Source organism: Macaca fascicularis, chromosome 1, assembly GCF_037993035.2.
Source record: "Macaca fascicularis isolate 582-1 chromosome 1, T2T-MFA8v1.1".
NCBI classification, from domain to species: Eukaryota; Metazoa; Chordata; class Mammalia; order Primates; family Cercopithecidae; genus Macaca; species Macaca fascicularis.
Window position 1 is genome coordinate 81,962,871 of NC_088375.1, and position 16,607 is coordinate 81,979,477.

At 41.9% G+C, this 16,607-nt stretch overlaps 1 protein-coding gene across 3 annotated transcripts in view; it reads left to right on the plus strand.

Moving 5' to 3' along the window:
• The window catches only part of FBXO28 (F-box protein 28), a 44,467-nt gene extending 39,510 nt beyond the window's left edge, over positions 1 to 4,957 (plus strand). For all 3 annotated transcript variants that reach the window (XR_012433514.1, XM_005540944.5, XM_045397709.3), the window contains one exon: positions 283 to 4,957. Coding sequence is in view for 2 of the 3 variants with exons in the window: in XM_005540944.5 (XP_005541001.1) it covers positions 283 to 677 (395 nt within the window). In the remaining variant the exon portion in view is untranslated. The remainder of the gene's footprint in view (positions 1 to 282) is intronic.
• Positions 4,958 to 16,607: the final 11,650 nt, after the last annotated feature.

Below are 16,607 nucleotides of genomic sequence, written 5' to 3' on the forward strand. Positions count from 1 at the left end.
ATATTTTACAATATTTTAAACTCAAGTTTATGCTATTAAATGCCTTTCTTCATTTCCTGGCAGTCTATATACTGCCACGTGAGCAGGAGAATCAGAATTTAAACTCATTTATAGTTAAAATAATATGTTAAATTATGATGATTAACCCAATTGACCAACTGGATTGCAAAGAAGAAGAAATTCTCAGAAGTGACATAATAAGGGTATTCCATTTTTAAATAAGTGTAAGACTGGTAGAGAAACATTTTAAGTGACTGACCCTTTTAAATTATTCCTCCACAGTTCCAGGACCATCTGCAGCCCTAACAACAATGCAGCTCTTCTCCAAGCAAAACCCTTCAAGACAAGAGGTTACCAAACTCCAGCAGCAGGTTAAAACAAATGGTGCTGGCGTGACTGTTCTCAGGCGTGAAATTTCTGAGCTTCGCACCAAAGTGCAAGAACAGCAAAAACAGCTTCAAGACCAGGACCAGAAACTGCTAGAGCAGACCCAGATCATAGGTGAACAAAATGCACGGTTGGCAGAGCTAGAACGCAAACTACGAGAAGTAATGGAAAGTGCTGTAGGAAATTCCTCAGGGTCTGGGCAGAATGAGGAGTCTCCTCGGAAACGAAAAAAGGCCACAGAAGCCATAGACTCTCTTAGGAAATCTAAACGTCTTCGGAATAGAAAGTAAATTGGAATGTGGTTCTAGTTCCAGAGGAAGACGCAGCTTAGTAGCTTAAGCAGTTATGCATATCAGGATACTGTGAGCAACACGGTGTCCCTTAAGCTTCTAGGCTTTCAGAACACAACTTGAACTCTTATGGTTGGGACATTCTTTTCCCGCTTCTCCTGATTGAACTGATGCACAGAATCTTTTTACTTTGCAATAGATTTGTACTAACCAGACCTGTTCTATCATGTTTTGAGGAGTTAACTTTTTTCTGTGCAGATAATGTTGAAAGTAAGTTAATTTGTTTCTGCATATATGCACATACATAAGGATCTTAAACCCAGTCTTGACAGACTAAACAGAAGTTAAGTTTAATACAGAAAATGTCCTGTTCACTTGAAAGAAAAGACCTACTTTTTAAATGGACACTATCTTGGTTCTTTTTTTTTTTTTTTTTAAGTCATCTTTTTGTTATAAGTGACCTTTGTCTGGAATGTCTGAAAAGTAGTTAATGCTTTTTGGTATTGAAGTAATGGGTAACTAAAATGGACTTCCATAGTATTGACTGTAGAAGGAGGCTCTACAGTATTGACTATATATTTTTATAAACTACTGGCAAGAAACTTACCCAGCTGTTATACATGTTTTCAATTCTCTTTGGGGGCCATGTCCTACATTTGCATGGATGGATGCATGCATTGCCTAATCAACTCACTTAAAAAGCTCTTGCACTGGTATTGATCTTGAACCTCTATACTTCTCCACTTTTTAGAGCGGCGTCTTAGTTTAAGCGCTTAACATCTTCCACCGCAACAGCTTGCCTCTAGAGGGGGAGTTTTTCATCCATTTGTCCTCCAGTTTTATAGAAACAAGAGACTATTAAAGCCTATTGCTTTATCTGTTCTCTGTAGGGTTCAGGTACACTGGCTAAGGCAGAACCCCAAATTCCAAGGCTCTTTCTATCAATATTGGACCTCTGGGAGTTAGTACTCCTCTTTGCTCACCACCATGTGCTCAGTTGATCAGATGTGGTGAGTGAGTAGGGGACTCGACTTGCGGGATGCAGTTTTGCCATTGCAGCAAAGTTCATTGAGGAAAATTGTACCATGAAAAAGCGTTTTGATTATTTCATTTCTGGGGGATGACCTTGAGGGAAGCTTTTTAATATTAGTTTCAAGCTTTCCTTATCCTACAACTTTAAACAAAAGCTTTAATTTTGTTTGCACTCCTGTTTTGAGCTTGTAACTGGAAAAGCATGTCTTGCACTGTTCAACCTCCTAAGTGGTCACTTTAACAACCTCCAAATTGTGCACAGTGGTTATTTTCCCCAGTTGTATATTTTTGAGACATTCAATTATCACTGTCTTAGTTGTATTTTAATTTACTAAATTATGTAGCTGTTTGACTGTTAAGTTCTTTTAAACAGCTGTTGCCTTGGGCTTCAGTTATTTAAAGTAAATTTGGGTGTAATATAGAAAACTGTCCCTTTCCAGGCGGGGGTTGGCGCCTGTGTAACCCTAAGGTTTGGTAGACGCCTTAGTCGAATAAGAGCACAAGGCTATCGCCTTTTATCCGTCCACCGTGACATGGCTGTGCGTCCTTTAAATTAACCTCACCAGACGAAGCTTTTTCTATCCATTTTTAATATTGTCCTTACATAATATTGTCCTTAGATCTTCATCAATTCTATGTCTGACTTTGAAATTCCATTTACAATGTAGTATGTTTTCAATGAAAAACCATAAAGTAACATCCAAGTGTTTCATGGTTTGTTGGGAAGGTAATTTTAAAATAAAACAATTTCCAAAAAACATTTGTCAGCCAAGATCATCCATAAAAGTCCCCGTCTGGAACTTATTTTCTCAGCACTTCTCATTTTTATAATCAGAGTATTTAGCCATATTATCGTATCTTTAGAGGAGGCCTGGTGGAATACCCAGGGCCTCTACTAGTCTGCTTTTCTGGTCACAGGAAGACTTTTTTTTTACGTATCAGAGTATGTGTTTACAGATTTACAGAGTGTGATCCGTATGCATCAAAGGGATACAGCCCCAGACTATTTCTTTAATGGTCGTTCATGAACTATTAAGTTTCCTGAATTTCTTTTTAAACTACATCTAGATAGCCTAAACATCTGTGTAGTCTTCCATTAGTTAACATGTGTATATGGCTTTCATAATAAGTAGTCACACTGTTAGAAGGTAAATTTTCTATTACAAAATCCAAATTTCTATTGCATACACTTACCTATTCATAAAGCTAATTCATTGTACTTGTTAATGCATGAATGTTCCATGCAGTAGGAGAATAAAGCACTACAGTTCGTTCGGTTGTTCAAATCTTAAATCTTAGGCTATTTAGCTAAAACATGTTAGGATGTTGCCTTCACCAGTTATTGGGACAGTTATTAGCCGTTATGCTTACTTACGGATAGCATAATGGTATTTAAGGTTCAACAAACTGCAGATTATTTTGATCAGGTGAAACTGACATATGTTACAGAAAAACTGTAAATTAACCTCCTGAGAGAACCATTCTGCCCTGCATTTTAAGTCAGGTATTTAAATGCTGTGTGTTGTTAATATTGCGTTGTCTTAGTGCAACATTTCTTGAAGTATTCCCATCATCTTCCTTGGCTGTTTTTCAGAGGAGACATCTCCATGTTAAGGGGTCATTTCCACATAGGGATGTATTATGGTACAGCGCTACACACATGGATAACAATGTGAAAAGGCGTGCCTAAGAAATGAAAAGGGCTGGCCTTATCCCCACCCCAGCTGGATCCTCTGCTTATCTCCCACATGCACTTGGCTTACCTGGTTTTTACAGATTCTGAGGTTATAGAACCTGTTGTTTTTCAAACTCCTGTACAGAGCCTGAAAATAATGGAGCAAATGCAAATGTATTGAGAGTCATTATACTTAGTTTTAAAGACTATTGGGGTATCATCCAGTCAAAAGCCACTGATTTGGGAAGCAATTTTTTTGTAAAACACGTTTTTTGGAGTACTGAACTTTACAGGGGCTTGCCTTAATCTCTATTTAGTAGTTTCAAGATGTATGCGCAATTATTCTACGTGTTAAAAATGTTAAAATATTCTATGTAGCCCCAAAGGTGGGTAAAACAGTGTAAGTAATGCCTAAATTAATAAGCTAAAAGGTGTCACTACAGCTGGATTTTTTGAGAGAAAATGGACATAAAACTAGGCTATGTGTAATAAAAAAATGGCACCTTAAGATTGCACTATTTTATGCATTATTTTATATGCCATTTCATAGCCTGCACTTTAATCTCCAAAGAAACGATGTATGATGTCCCAGTTGTTCCTTATTCTTAATAAATTTTTCCTAAGACAGGGCACTTAATTCTATTTTATTATACTGAATTAGTTTCTTGGAGGTAGATTCCTTTCTTGAGTTCTCTGTTTCCTTAGCCATAATAATTTCTAGGATCTGGGAACTCCCTATATTGTCTATTTCCAACATTATATAATTTTAATTTAATGTAATGTAAATCTCATACTTGGTGATCAGCACATTCTTATATCCTGCTCTACCAATGAGTACCCATTTGTTACACTTACCAAACTCTCTAAAAACATATACTGTGAGTAAGATTTGAAGCCAGGAATAAAAGGCAGTCTGAAAGAAAACGTCCTATATGATGCAGTTGTTTGGAAATGGCTGATTTCTGATATGAAACCCAATTTGATAACACCATTCAGTTCTTTGACTTGGGATCTATCTGAATTGCTTTAACTAGTACACAAAAGGTTAAGTTACGACTACTTTAAATTTGTATAGCCTGCCATCTGAGGTGAATTATTTTCAAAAAATACTAAATCTATGAACTGAGACTAGCAATTAGTTGGCTGCTCCCTACCATGATTTTACTTTTAATAGCAATACAGTTATATTGGTGATAAATATGACAGGCTTAAGTACTGCCGGCCTTTCGCATCTTCCTAATCATCTTGGTTAAATTTCTGAGGTTTAAAAATTAGATCCAGATTTCTTCTGTTGTGTCTGAAGAGAACTATGACATTTTAGAAATACATTGGCAATCTGTTAGGTCCATTGGCAAAGTATATTGGTCCATATTCAAACCTATTCCAAAAGGTTAGAAGTGTTTAAGATTCCTTTATTGTGGTACCATGTCTGTTTACCTATGCTTATGAGCAACAATAAATTACTAGTTTACCTTCTGGAATTCTAATTGTTATAACTGAATCAATTATTGGAAAGTGAAAAACACCTCCCGGTCACACAACAGGGTACGTAAATAAATGTGTTGTTACCAGTGCTACTTGTTTTCTTTGTATTTCATCCACAAAAGAATATGGAGCTCTATTGCTAACATACCATATTAATAGCTACTGTCTTTTGGAACACTGTACTGTGTGTTTTACAGATGTTACAGTGGTCCTCACAGCTACCTTATAAAGTAGGTCTTACTCTACATGGGGAAGTTGAACTCGTGCTAAGCAATGTGTCCACAGTGTATGCAAGTAAGTGCCATAAGTGGGATTTGACCCATAAGCTCTGAAGTTTATAAACTTCCTACTACACTATACTACATCCTAGAAACCTGAGAATAATGAGACTCTGAACTTAATATAAGCAAGACCATCCCACACATCCACTAGAAGCAGTCAGTGCCCAAATCACTAATGCTAACGGTAGTATGTAGAACTGAGATAAAGAAAAAGCTGGGCTAGGCCGGGCACGGTGGCTCACACCTGTAATCCTAGCACTTTGGGAGGCCAAGGTGGGCAGCTCATGAGGTCAGGAGTTCGAGACCAGCCTGGCCAACATGGTGAAACCTCATCTCTACTAAAAATACAACAATTAGCCGGGCGTGGTGGCAGGTACCTCTAATCCCAGCTCCTCCGGAGGTTGAGGCAGGAGAATTGCTTGAACCCAGGAAGCGGAGGTTGCCGTGAGCCAAGATCATGCCATTGTACTCCAGCCTGGGTGACAGAGCGAGACTCCATCTCAAAAAAAAAAAAGTTGGGCTTGGTGGAGGCAACTTTTAAGGTTATGCAAGTAACCTTAAACTTGCACCTAGGTGTGCAAGTGAAAGAGAATGTTTTTAAGGCTTCCAGAACCTGTAATCTAAACTCAGAGGAAGTCCTGGCAGTAGATGTGCTCTGAGGCTACTGACGTGTAAAGTCCCCTTCCGGCCCGGTGCGGTGGCTCACACCTGCTACCCCAGCATTGTGGGAGGCCAAGATGGGTGGGTCATTTGAGGCCAGGAGTTTGAGACCAGACTGGCCCATGTGGCAAAACCCCATCTCTACTAAAAATACAAAAATTAGCCAGGCATGGTGACGCACATCTGTAGTCTCAGCTACTAGGGAGGCCGAGGCATGAGAACTGCTTGAGCTGGGGAGGTGGAGGTTACAGCGAGCCGAGGTCACGCCACTGCCCTCCAGCCTGGGCAACAGAGCAAGACTCTGTTTCCAAAAATGTCACATTCCTATAATATATGCTGCTGGTCAGTAGAAAAGTAGCAACTACCAATTCTTTTGCCCTGCAAGGGCAGGGTACTAGTTCTCTTTTCAAGACTACTTCCAGTTCCAAAACTAAATGCTTAACAACAAAATAAAATCATATACATCCATTTAACCTGTTTCTTAAAGGTATAACTGGTAGGGAATTGCTGAAAACAGTTCTCTGAAGAAGATAAAACTTCTCTAAGTGCTTTAACCCCAGCCTGTAGACAGCTTAGATTTTCAGAAAAGAGATCACAGGTAACTTTATACTGTGGGTGAGGGTGACAGCAGTGGTGTCAATTGTCCTAGCACCATTACTGCGTTCTAGTCATCCAGATAGCCTAGAAAGATAAAGGTGGCCGCTGTGTATCCCCAGTCTTCAGAAGGCAGATGAGGGTGGAAATTTGAATTTTCATATTCTCCAGGTGGCTCAATTGCTGTGTAATAGATTGACATTGTTAGAAACCAAGGATCTTCACCAGTATTCTTGCTTTTTTGCTTTTCTTTAAAAAACTTTTTAAAAGATCTCACCTGTATGAACTTCCCCATGTTAATTGCTGAACCAATTCTTACAGAATTCATTAAAGATGATGTTCTTTCCAAAAAGATGTATCTCAACTCACTGGTATACATTCCTCTGTTTTTTTGTTTGTTTGTTTGTTTTTATGGAGTCTCTGTTGCCCAGGCTGGAGTGCAGTGGTGCGATCTCGGCTCACTGCAACCTCCACCTCCTGGGTTCAAGGGATTCTCCCCCTCAGCTTCCTAAGTAGCTGGTATTACAGGTGTGTGCCACCACACCCACCTAATTTATGTATTTTTGGTAGAGATGGGGGGTTTCGCTATGTTGGCCAGGTGGTCTCAAACTCCCGACCTCAGGTGATATGCCCGCCTCGGCCTCCCAAAGTGCTGGAATTACAGGCATGAGCCACCGCACCCGGCCTACATCCCTCTGTTTTCTGATTGATCATTTCCTCAAAGCAAAATTAGAGTAAATCATACACACAAGAAATGTGAGCAGTTGGGTGTTTGGCCAAAATGTACAACTGATAACTATAAAGGAAATACAAATCAAGGACAAACTTCCCCTAATTCAATAAATTCTGTTCAAGGAGACGCAACTAAATAGCTGTCAACTTTCTCAGCTTTTGTGTTTTTAAACCTTTTTCCTCCTCTCCTTTGGTTTGAACAAAAGTCGAATGCAAATTAACTGATTTGTTAAGAATCTGTGAAGCAGCGATGTAAATAGCAAAACTGACTCCAGAATGCAACACCTAAGATGTACTTTTCTGTGATAAGACAAGGGGAACACCCCTCCCTTCTCAAGGCCAAGCCAAAGAGAATTACTTGGGGTGGGGTAGAGAAGAGAGGGCTAGGCCAGGCGCGTTGGCTCACGCCTGTAATCCCAGCACTTTGGGATGCCGAGGCAGGCAGATCACGAGGTCAAGAGATTGAGACCATCCTGGCCAACATGGTGAAACCCTATCTCTACTAAATATACAAAAATTAGCTGGGCGTAGTGGTGTGTGCCTGTAGTCCTAGCTACTTGGGAGGCTGAGGCAGAAGAATAGCTCGAACCCGGGAGGCAGAGGCTGCAGTGAGCTGAGATCGCACCACTGCACTCCAGCCTGGCAATAGAGCAAGACTCCGTCTCAAAAAAAAAAAAAAAAGAGAGAGAGAGAAAAGAGGGCTAAACTGCTTGCTCTTTCTTTGGAGAGTTGGAGCAAGCTTACAAGAAAGTGCTAAAGATAAACAGTTCCTGTAACCCTACTGTAAGAGGACACTGCCTCTTACAGTGTGGCCCATGGATCAACAGCCTCTGAATCACATAGGAGCTTCTGTGAAATGTAGAATCTCAGGCCCCATTCCAGAACCAAATCTGCATTTTAACAAGATCGCCTGGTGATTAGTTTGCACATTAAAATTTGAGAAATACCACTGTAAAGCACATTTGTCATTTTGAATCTAAATGCTAAACAACCCTTAGCTCCCCATATTTAGCAATAACAAAGAAAATGGAGCGAGAGAAGAGAGGAAGAAGAGTAAAAGGGAGGAGAAAGTAGGAAGAAAATACGAAAGTTAGTATTGGTCAGGGACAGTTCTTGAAACCAGTAGGGGTCATGACCATCAGCCATCCCAAACAGAAAACAGTTTCATCACTTTTGGTGTCATAAAAGAAATTTATATTAAAATTCCCACCAATATCAAAACAGTCACTACCATTTGAGAATAAAGAAACTATTTAAAAAATACACTTTGGGAGGCCAGGGTGGGAGGATTGCTTGCATCTAGGAGTTCATGACCAGCCTGGGCAATATACCAAGACTTTGTCTCTACCAAAAACAAAAATTTAAAATTTAAAATTAAAAAAAAAAAAAAAATTAGCCAGGCTTGGTGGCATATACCTGTAGTCCCAACTACTTGGGAGGCTGAGACAGGAGGATGGCTTGAGCCCAGGAGGTCAAGTCTGCAGTGAGCTGCCACTGCACTCAGCCTGAGTGACAGCAAGACCTTGTCTCAAAAAATAATAGTAAAATATCCATCAATAGGAGACAGGTTTCATAAATTGGGATATATCCTTACAATATAATACTAGGCACCTGTAAAAATAAGAAAATTATCTATATGCTCAGAAATATTTCTGGCCAGGTGCAGTGGCTCATGCCTGCAATCCCAGCACTTTGGGAGGCCAGCGTAGGCAGATCACTTGAGGTCAAGAGTTCAAGACCAGCCTGACCAACATGGTGAAACCCCATCTCTACTAAAAATACAAAAAGTAGCTGGGCATGGTGGTGGGCACCTGTAATTCCAGCTACCTGGGAGGCTGATGCAGGAGAATCACTTGAACCTGGGAGGCAAAGGTTGCAGTGAGCTGAGATCGTGCCACTGTACTCCAGCCTGGGAGACAGAGTGAGACTATGTCTCAAACAGAGAAAAAAAAAAACAAAAAGGCCGGCATGGTGCCTCATGCCTGTAATCCCAGCACTCTGGGAGGCCAAGGTGGGTGGATCACCTGAGATCAAGAGTTCGAGACCAGCCTGGCCAATGTGGTGAAACCCTGTCTCTACTAAAAAAAAATCCAAAAAGTAGCCAGGCATGGTGGCATGTGTCTGTAATCCCAGCTATGCAGGAGAATCACTTGAACCCAGGAGGTGGAGGTTGCGGTGAGCTGAGATTGTGCCACTGCACGCCAGTTTGGAAGACAGAGTGAGACTCTGTCTCAAAAAGAAAAATATATATATATATATTTCTAAGACTGCTAAGGGAAATAACAAAATACAGAATAGTATTACAGTATACTAACTTTTGTGAAAAATAAAGAGGGAAATAATATAGAGTCATGCTGAATAACAACATTTCAGTCAACAAGCAGCAGCATATTCTATGACAGTCCCATATATATATATATATATATTTTTTTTTTTTTTGAGACAGAGTTTCACTCTTGTTGCCCAGGCTAGAGTGCAATGGTGCAATCTCAGTTTACCACAACCCCTGCCTCCCAGGTTCAAGTGATACTCCTGCCTCAGCCTCCCGAGTAGCTAGGATTAGAGGCATGTGCCACCACGCCAGGCTAATTTTATATTTTTTAGTAGAGACGGGGTTTCTCCATGTTAGTCAGGCTGGTCTCGAACTCCCGACCTCAAGTAATCCACCTGCCTCAGCCTCCCAAAGTGCTGGGATTACAGGCATGAGCCACCACGCCCAGCTTATACTACCATATTTTTACTGCTTCTTTTCTATGTTTATGTGTTTAGATACACAAATACCACTGTGCTATAAGTGCCTACAGTATTCAGAACAGGAACATGCGATACAGTTTTGTAGTCTAAGATCAATAAGCTGTACCATATAGCCTGGGTGTATAGTAAGCTAAACCATCTAGGTTTGTGTAAGTAAACTCTATGATATTCATACAACAAAATGACTTAATGATGCATTTCTGAGAGCACATCCCCATATTTAAGCAGTTCATGACTGTAGTGCTAAGTAGTGGCATGCATATGCATAAAGAAACTCTAGGCCGGCACGGTGGCTCATGCCTGTAATCCCAGCAATTTGGAAGACTGAGGGGGGCAGATCACTTGAGGTCAGGAGTTTGAGACCAGCCTGCCCAACATGGTGAAATCCCACCTCTACTAAAAATACAAAACTTAGGCAGGCATGGTAGTCTGCGCCTGTAGTCCCAGATACTTAGGAGGCTGAGGCAGGAGAATCACTTGAATCTAGGAGTCGGAGGTTGCAGTGAGCTGAGATTACACCACTGCACGCACTGCAGGCTGGGAGACAGAGAGAGACTCCATCTCAAAAAAAAAAAAAAAGGAAGGAAGGAAGGAGAAAGAAAAGAAAGAAAGAAAGAAAGAAAGAAAGAAAGAAAGAAAGAAAGAAAGAAAGAAAGAAAGAAAGAAAGAAAGAAAGAAAGAAGAAAAGAAAGAAAGAAAGAAAGAAAGAAAGAAAGAAAAAGAAAGAAAGAAAGAAAGAAAGAAAGAAAGAAAGAAAGAAAGAAAGAAAGAGAAAGAAAGAGAGGGAGAGAAAGAAAGAGAGGGAGGGAGAAAGAAAGAAAAAGAAAAAGAAAGAAAAAGAAAGAGAAAGAAAGAAAGAAAGAAAGAAAGAAAGAAAGAAAGAAAGAAAGAAAGAAAGAAAGAAGGAAAGAAAATCTAGAAAAATGCACAGGGAATCAATAACAGTGGTTATATTTTGGGGTTTGACAACATAACAACAGAAACAGGAGCTGGGAGGAGCTTATCACTAGACACCTTCTATATGTTTTTCTATTTTTAAACCATGGAAGTGTATTACCTATTCAACAATTAAACCAGCTCCTATAGACTGAAAGTTTGTGTCCCCACAAAATGTATGCCTTGAAGCCTAATCCTCAAGGGGAGGAGACCAGGAGGTTGGGCTTTGAGGAGGTGATTATGTCATGAGGGTGAAGCCTTCATGAATGAGGTTAATGCTCTTTTAAAAGAGACCCCAGGCTAGGCATGGTGGCTCACACCTGTAATCCCAGCACTTTGGGAGGCCGAAGCAGGCAGATTACCTGAGGTCAGCAGTTTGAGACCAGCCTGGCCAACATGTGAAACCCCATCTCTACTGAAAATACAAAAATTAGCCAGGCATGGTGGTGGCGGGTGCCTGTAGTCCCAGCTACTTGGGAGGCTGAGGCAGGAGAATTTCTTGAACCCAGGAAGCGGAGGTTGCAGTGAGCTGAGAGCATACCATTGCACTCCAGCCTGGGTGACAGACAGAGCGAGACTCCATCTCAAAAAAATTAATTAATCAATTAATTAATTAAAAAAATAAAAGAGACCCCACAAAACTCCTTCACTCTTCTGCCATGTGAGGTTATAGCCAGAAGACGGCCATCCATGAACAAAGCAGCAGCCCCTCACCAGATACTGAATACGCCAGTGCTTTTATCTTGGACTTTCCAGGCCCCAGAATTGTTTTTTGTTTTTTTGTTTTTTTGTTTTTTGGTTTTTGGTTTTTGGTTTTTGTTTTGAGACGGAGTCTCACTCTGTCACCCAGGCTGGAGTGCGATGGCACGATCTCAGCTCACTGCAACCTCCAGCTCCCGAGTTCAAGCGATTCTCCCATCTCAGCCTCCCTAGTAGCTGGGATTACAGGCGTGTGCCACCACATCTGGCTAATTTTGTATTTTTAGTAGAGATGAGGTTTCTCCACGTTGCTCAGGTTAGTCTCAAACTCCCGACCTCAGATGATCCGCCCGCCTCAGGCCCCCAGAGTGCTGGGATTACAGGGGTGAGCCATAGTGCCTGGCCTAATTTTTGTATTCTTAGTAGAGACAGAGCTTCACCATGTTGACCAGGCTGGTTTCGAACTCTTGACCTCGTGATCCATCCGCTTTGGCCTCCCAAAGTGCTGGGATTACAGGCGTGAGCCATCGCGTCTGGCCTGACCTTGTTTTCTTAAAAACCAAAAACCTGGGAAAAAAACAAAATCTCTTACAAATGTATTCTCAATCCCAGTCAATCCCCTGCAAAATTCAGACTCTGGAAGAATGAAAGCTATGCGCTCTTTTCTCCACTCATTCATATTGTTGGTTTCACACAGATAGATAAAGCTGCTTCATCCTACAGAACTGCTCTATCAGTTCATGGTGTTTTCCTGGATCCTGGACCCCCGCCTTCCCCACCATGAGTCACCTCTGGATCAAGTCCATCTTCTATTTGGGATTTGGAACCCAGACAACCTTTTCCCTTTTTAGCCTCTAATGTGCTCTAAGCTGTGTGATCTAAGACATGTCACTCACATTCTGGAAGTATTTGCTTCCTCATACATGAAATGGGGGAAATCTCTCTAATCCTGTGGTTTTGATTTCAGTGCTCACTAGTTCAAGACTTTTCTTCTTGCCTATGCCCCTTCACCCTCTTCCGTTGTCAATTTCCTTTTTCATAAGCTGTGGCTGCTGGTGAGTAAAAGAGTCATCTGAGTACAACTGCTTTTGCATGAGCTAGACTTGGAAGGGTGCAAATGGAAGCAGATTCATTTCTTCTCAGTAACTGCTCTTTTAGACTGTCCTGTTGCATTGTTCTGCCCTGATCCCAGAAGGAATCTCGGGCAGGTCCCGGAGACTCTCTTGGTCACTAACAAATTAATCACCTTTATCCGGTTATTTAAAAATCCAGCCTGATCCGAAGAAAGACTTTATTGTCTCAATTGATTAAAGCTTCTTTCCTCTTTCTTTTCTCTTTTTTTGAGACGGAGTCTTGCTCTGTCGCACAGGCTGGAGTGCAGTGGCTCGATCTCGGCTCACTGCAACCTCCACCTCCCAGGTTCAAGCGATTTTCCTGCCTCAGCCTCCCAAGTAGTTAGGATTACAGGTGCCTGCCACCAGGCCCAGCTAATTTTTGCATTTTTAGTATAGACGGAGTTTCACCACATTGGGCAGGCTGGTCTTGAACTCCTGAAGTCAGGTGATCTGCCCGCGTTGGCTTCCCAAAGTGCTGGGATTACAGGCATGAGCCACTGTGCCCACCCGCTTCTTTCCTCTTTCTGTAAGTCAGGCCTGAGTTCAACTTCAGAGAAGCTTTGAGTTGGGCTTCTCCTTTTCAGTGGAGAAGGGCAGGAAGGAGGATGTCTTCCATTTCTTCTCTTTGCTTTTCCTCCTCCCTCTCCTGCCAGACTCTCTGCTGTCTAACCCAGTGGGGAGGAGAGATAGAAAAAAGAAAAAAAAATCTGCATTACTGGTATGGTTAGAATCTGTCATGTGTGTCTCTTGGTTGAGGCAGAGATCACACTTTGAGATTGTTTTCCCCAAGGCATTTCCCACTGTTGTTGTTGTTGCTGTTGTTTTCTTTTTTTTAAGAGACAAGATCTTGCTTTATCACTCACTGCAGTCTTGAACTCCTGAGCTCAAGTGATCCTCCCGCATCAACTTCCTGAGTAGCTGGGACTACCATGCCCGGCTAATTATTTTTATTTTTGATAGATGCAGATTCTTGCTACATTGCCCAGGCTGGCCTCAAACTCCTGGCCACAAGTGATCTTCCCATCTCAGCCTCCCAAGGTGCTGAAATTACAGGCATGAGCCACTGCTCTCATCCCTCCATTGGTTTTTAAATAATCTCCTCATGGGTTACCTTCACCATGAATTTTTCTTCTGAGTTACCGTACAGCTGACTCACAGGAACCCCTCCTTAGCCCTAGGCATCTGGTGGTAAATGTTCCTTCAAGACGAAGCATTAGGATGCATGACCTATGAGGCCATAGACAGCAACCAAATCTAGCCCTTGTCAAACGGTTACACATCTGGTCCACCTATACCTGATCAACCTGGTAGAAAAGCTGCTATCAGCAGAGACCCTCTGTCCATACTCAGTGACCATGGACAGCTTCTGATTGCCCCTCACCTTTAGGCATGCTCAAGTCCAAGTCAGGTACCAGCCCCTCTGTCTCTCCAAACACAAAAGTCAAGTTCGAGGAATGGTTCTGAGAAACTCTCTTCACTTGGCTGTAATTAAAGCAAACAGTTCCTTCTGCCACCAGAGGGTGTGCAGCAAGGATGGGCAGCGCAACCTGGTACCAACTCTCTCTAAAGAAATTCTCTTCTCTCTCTTTTTTTTTTTTTTTTGAGATAGAGTTTCACTCTTGATGCCCAGGCTGGTGTGCAATGGCATGATCTCGGCTCACTGCAACCTCCACCTCCCAAGTTCAAGTGATTCTCTTGCCTCTGTCTACCGAGTAACTGGGACTACAGGGGCGCACCACTGCGCCTAGCTAATTTTTGTACTTTTTTAAGAGACAGGGTTTCACTATGTTGGTCAGGCTGGTCTCAAACTCCTGATCTCATGATCCGCCCTCCTCAACCTCCCAAAGTGCTGGGATTACAGGCATGAGCCATAACACTCGGACCCCTTGCCCTCATTTTTGACAGATAGTTTGCTAGACACAGATCCTTGGTTGATAAGCTTTTTCTTTCAGCACTCTGAATATGCCATCCCACTGCCTTCTGGCCTCCACTGTTTCTCATGAGGAGTCACCTATTCATCATATCAGGGTCTCCTTTTCGGTGATGAGTCATTCTTCTCCTGCTGTTTCAAGATTTTCTCTTTGGCTTTCAGGATTTTATCATAATGCATCTGAGGGGATCTCTGTTTTGTGTTCATTCTACTTGGGTTCATTTTGTTTTGTTTGTTTTGTTTTGTTTTTGAGACAGAGTCTCGCTCTGTCACCCAGGCTGGAGTGCAGTGGCACGATCTCGGCTCACTGCAAGCTCCACCTCCCGGGTTCACGCCATTCTCCTGCCTCAGCCTCCTGAGTAGCTGGGACTACAGACGCCCGCCACCACGCCTGGCTAATTTTTTATATTTTTAGTAGAGGCGGGGTTTCACCGTGTTAACCAGGATGTTCTCGATCTCCTGACCTCATGATCCGCCTGACTCGGCCTCCCAAAGTGCTGGGATTACAGGCGTTCACGGCGCCTGGCCTCTACTTGGGTTCATTGCATCTCTTGGATGTGTAGATCAATGTTTTCCATCAAATTTAGATCATTTTAGATACATTTTTCCTTTGATTTTTTTTTTCTTGCCCTTTTCTCTCCTCTCCTCTGGTATTCCCATCAGCTGTTTTTTTTTTTTTTTTTTTTTTTTTTTTTTTGAGATGGAGTCTCGCTCTGCTGCCCAGGCTGGAGTGCAGTGGCCGGATCTCAGCTCACTGCAGGCTCCGCCTCCCGGGTTCACGCAATTCTCCTGCCTCAGCCTCCCCAGTAGCTGGGACTACAGGCGCCCGCCACCTCGCCCGGCTAGTTTTTTGTATTTTTTAGTAGAGACGGGGTTTCACCGTGTCAGCCAGGATGGTCTCGATCTCCTGACCTCGTGATCCGCCCGCCTCGGCCTCCCAAAGTGCTGGGATTACAGGCTTGAGCCACCGCACCCGGCCATCAGCTGTATTTTGATGAGCTCAATGATGTCCGAAATTTCTCTGAGGCTCTGTTCATTTTTTATCATGGTAAATATGCATAACAAAATTTACCATTTTAACCACTTTTACATGTACAATTCAGTAGCATTAAGTATATTCACAAATTTGTTCAATCATCACCACTATCCATTTACAGAAATTTTTCATCAGCCAAAGAGAAACTCCATACCCATTAAAGACTAGCTCCCCACTCCCCTCTTCCCCACCCCCTGTTAATCTCTATTATTCTTTCTGTCTCTAAATCTGGCCAACTTTTATAGTGTGATCATAACAATCCCCTTTCATCAGGTTTTCATGAAGGATAGGAGGCGTAATTCTTTGACTTAAAAATATAATTTGAAGAAAATGACTGCTTAGGAGAGAGAGAGAGAAAGATAGTGAGATAGAGAGAGAAAAGAAAGAAGAAAGAAATGAAGAAGAAGAAGAAAAAGAAGAAGAAGAAGGAGGAGGAGGAGAATGAGAAGGAAAGAAAGAAAGAAAGAAAGAAAGAAAGAAAGAAAGAAAGAAAGAAGAAGGGAGAAAGGAAGGAAGGAAGAAGAAGAAGAAAAAGAAGGAAAGAAAGAAGAAAGGAAGAGAGAGAGAAAGAAAGGAGAAAGAAAGAAAAAGAAAGAAGAAAGAAAGAGAGAAAGGCAGGCGGGAGGGAGGAAGGGAGGAAGGAAGGAAAGAAGGAAAAGGAAGAAAGAAGGAGGGAGGAAAATAGAGAGGGAAGAAGGGAGGGAAAAAGAAAGGTATGAAAACCACTGACCACAGGTCGAGATGGGAATGGGGATAATTCATCATTTTTTCTACCCTGACAAAACTCCCGAAAGTTGTTGACTATTCATTGGCTTTCACAGATTTGTCAAGAGGACAAATCTCAGCTTAATTAGCAAAGGATAAAATCATGAAACTAGTGGATTCCCTAATTTGGGCATGCCTCAGAGATGAATATGATTGCAAGGGCAGGTTTGGAAAAGGGAATGATGCCTGAATATACTGGTATTCCCAAAGATTTTGGACCTCAAAGTTTGGGCTTT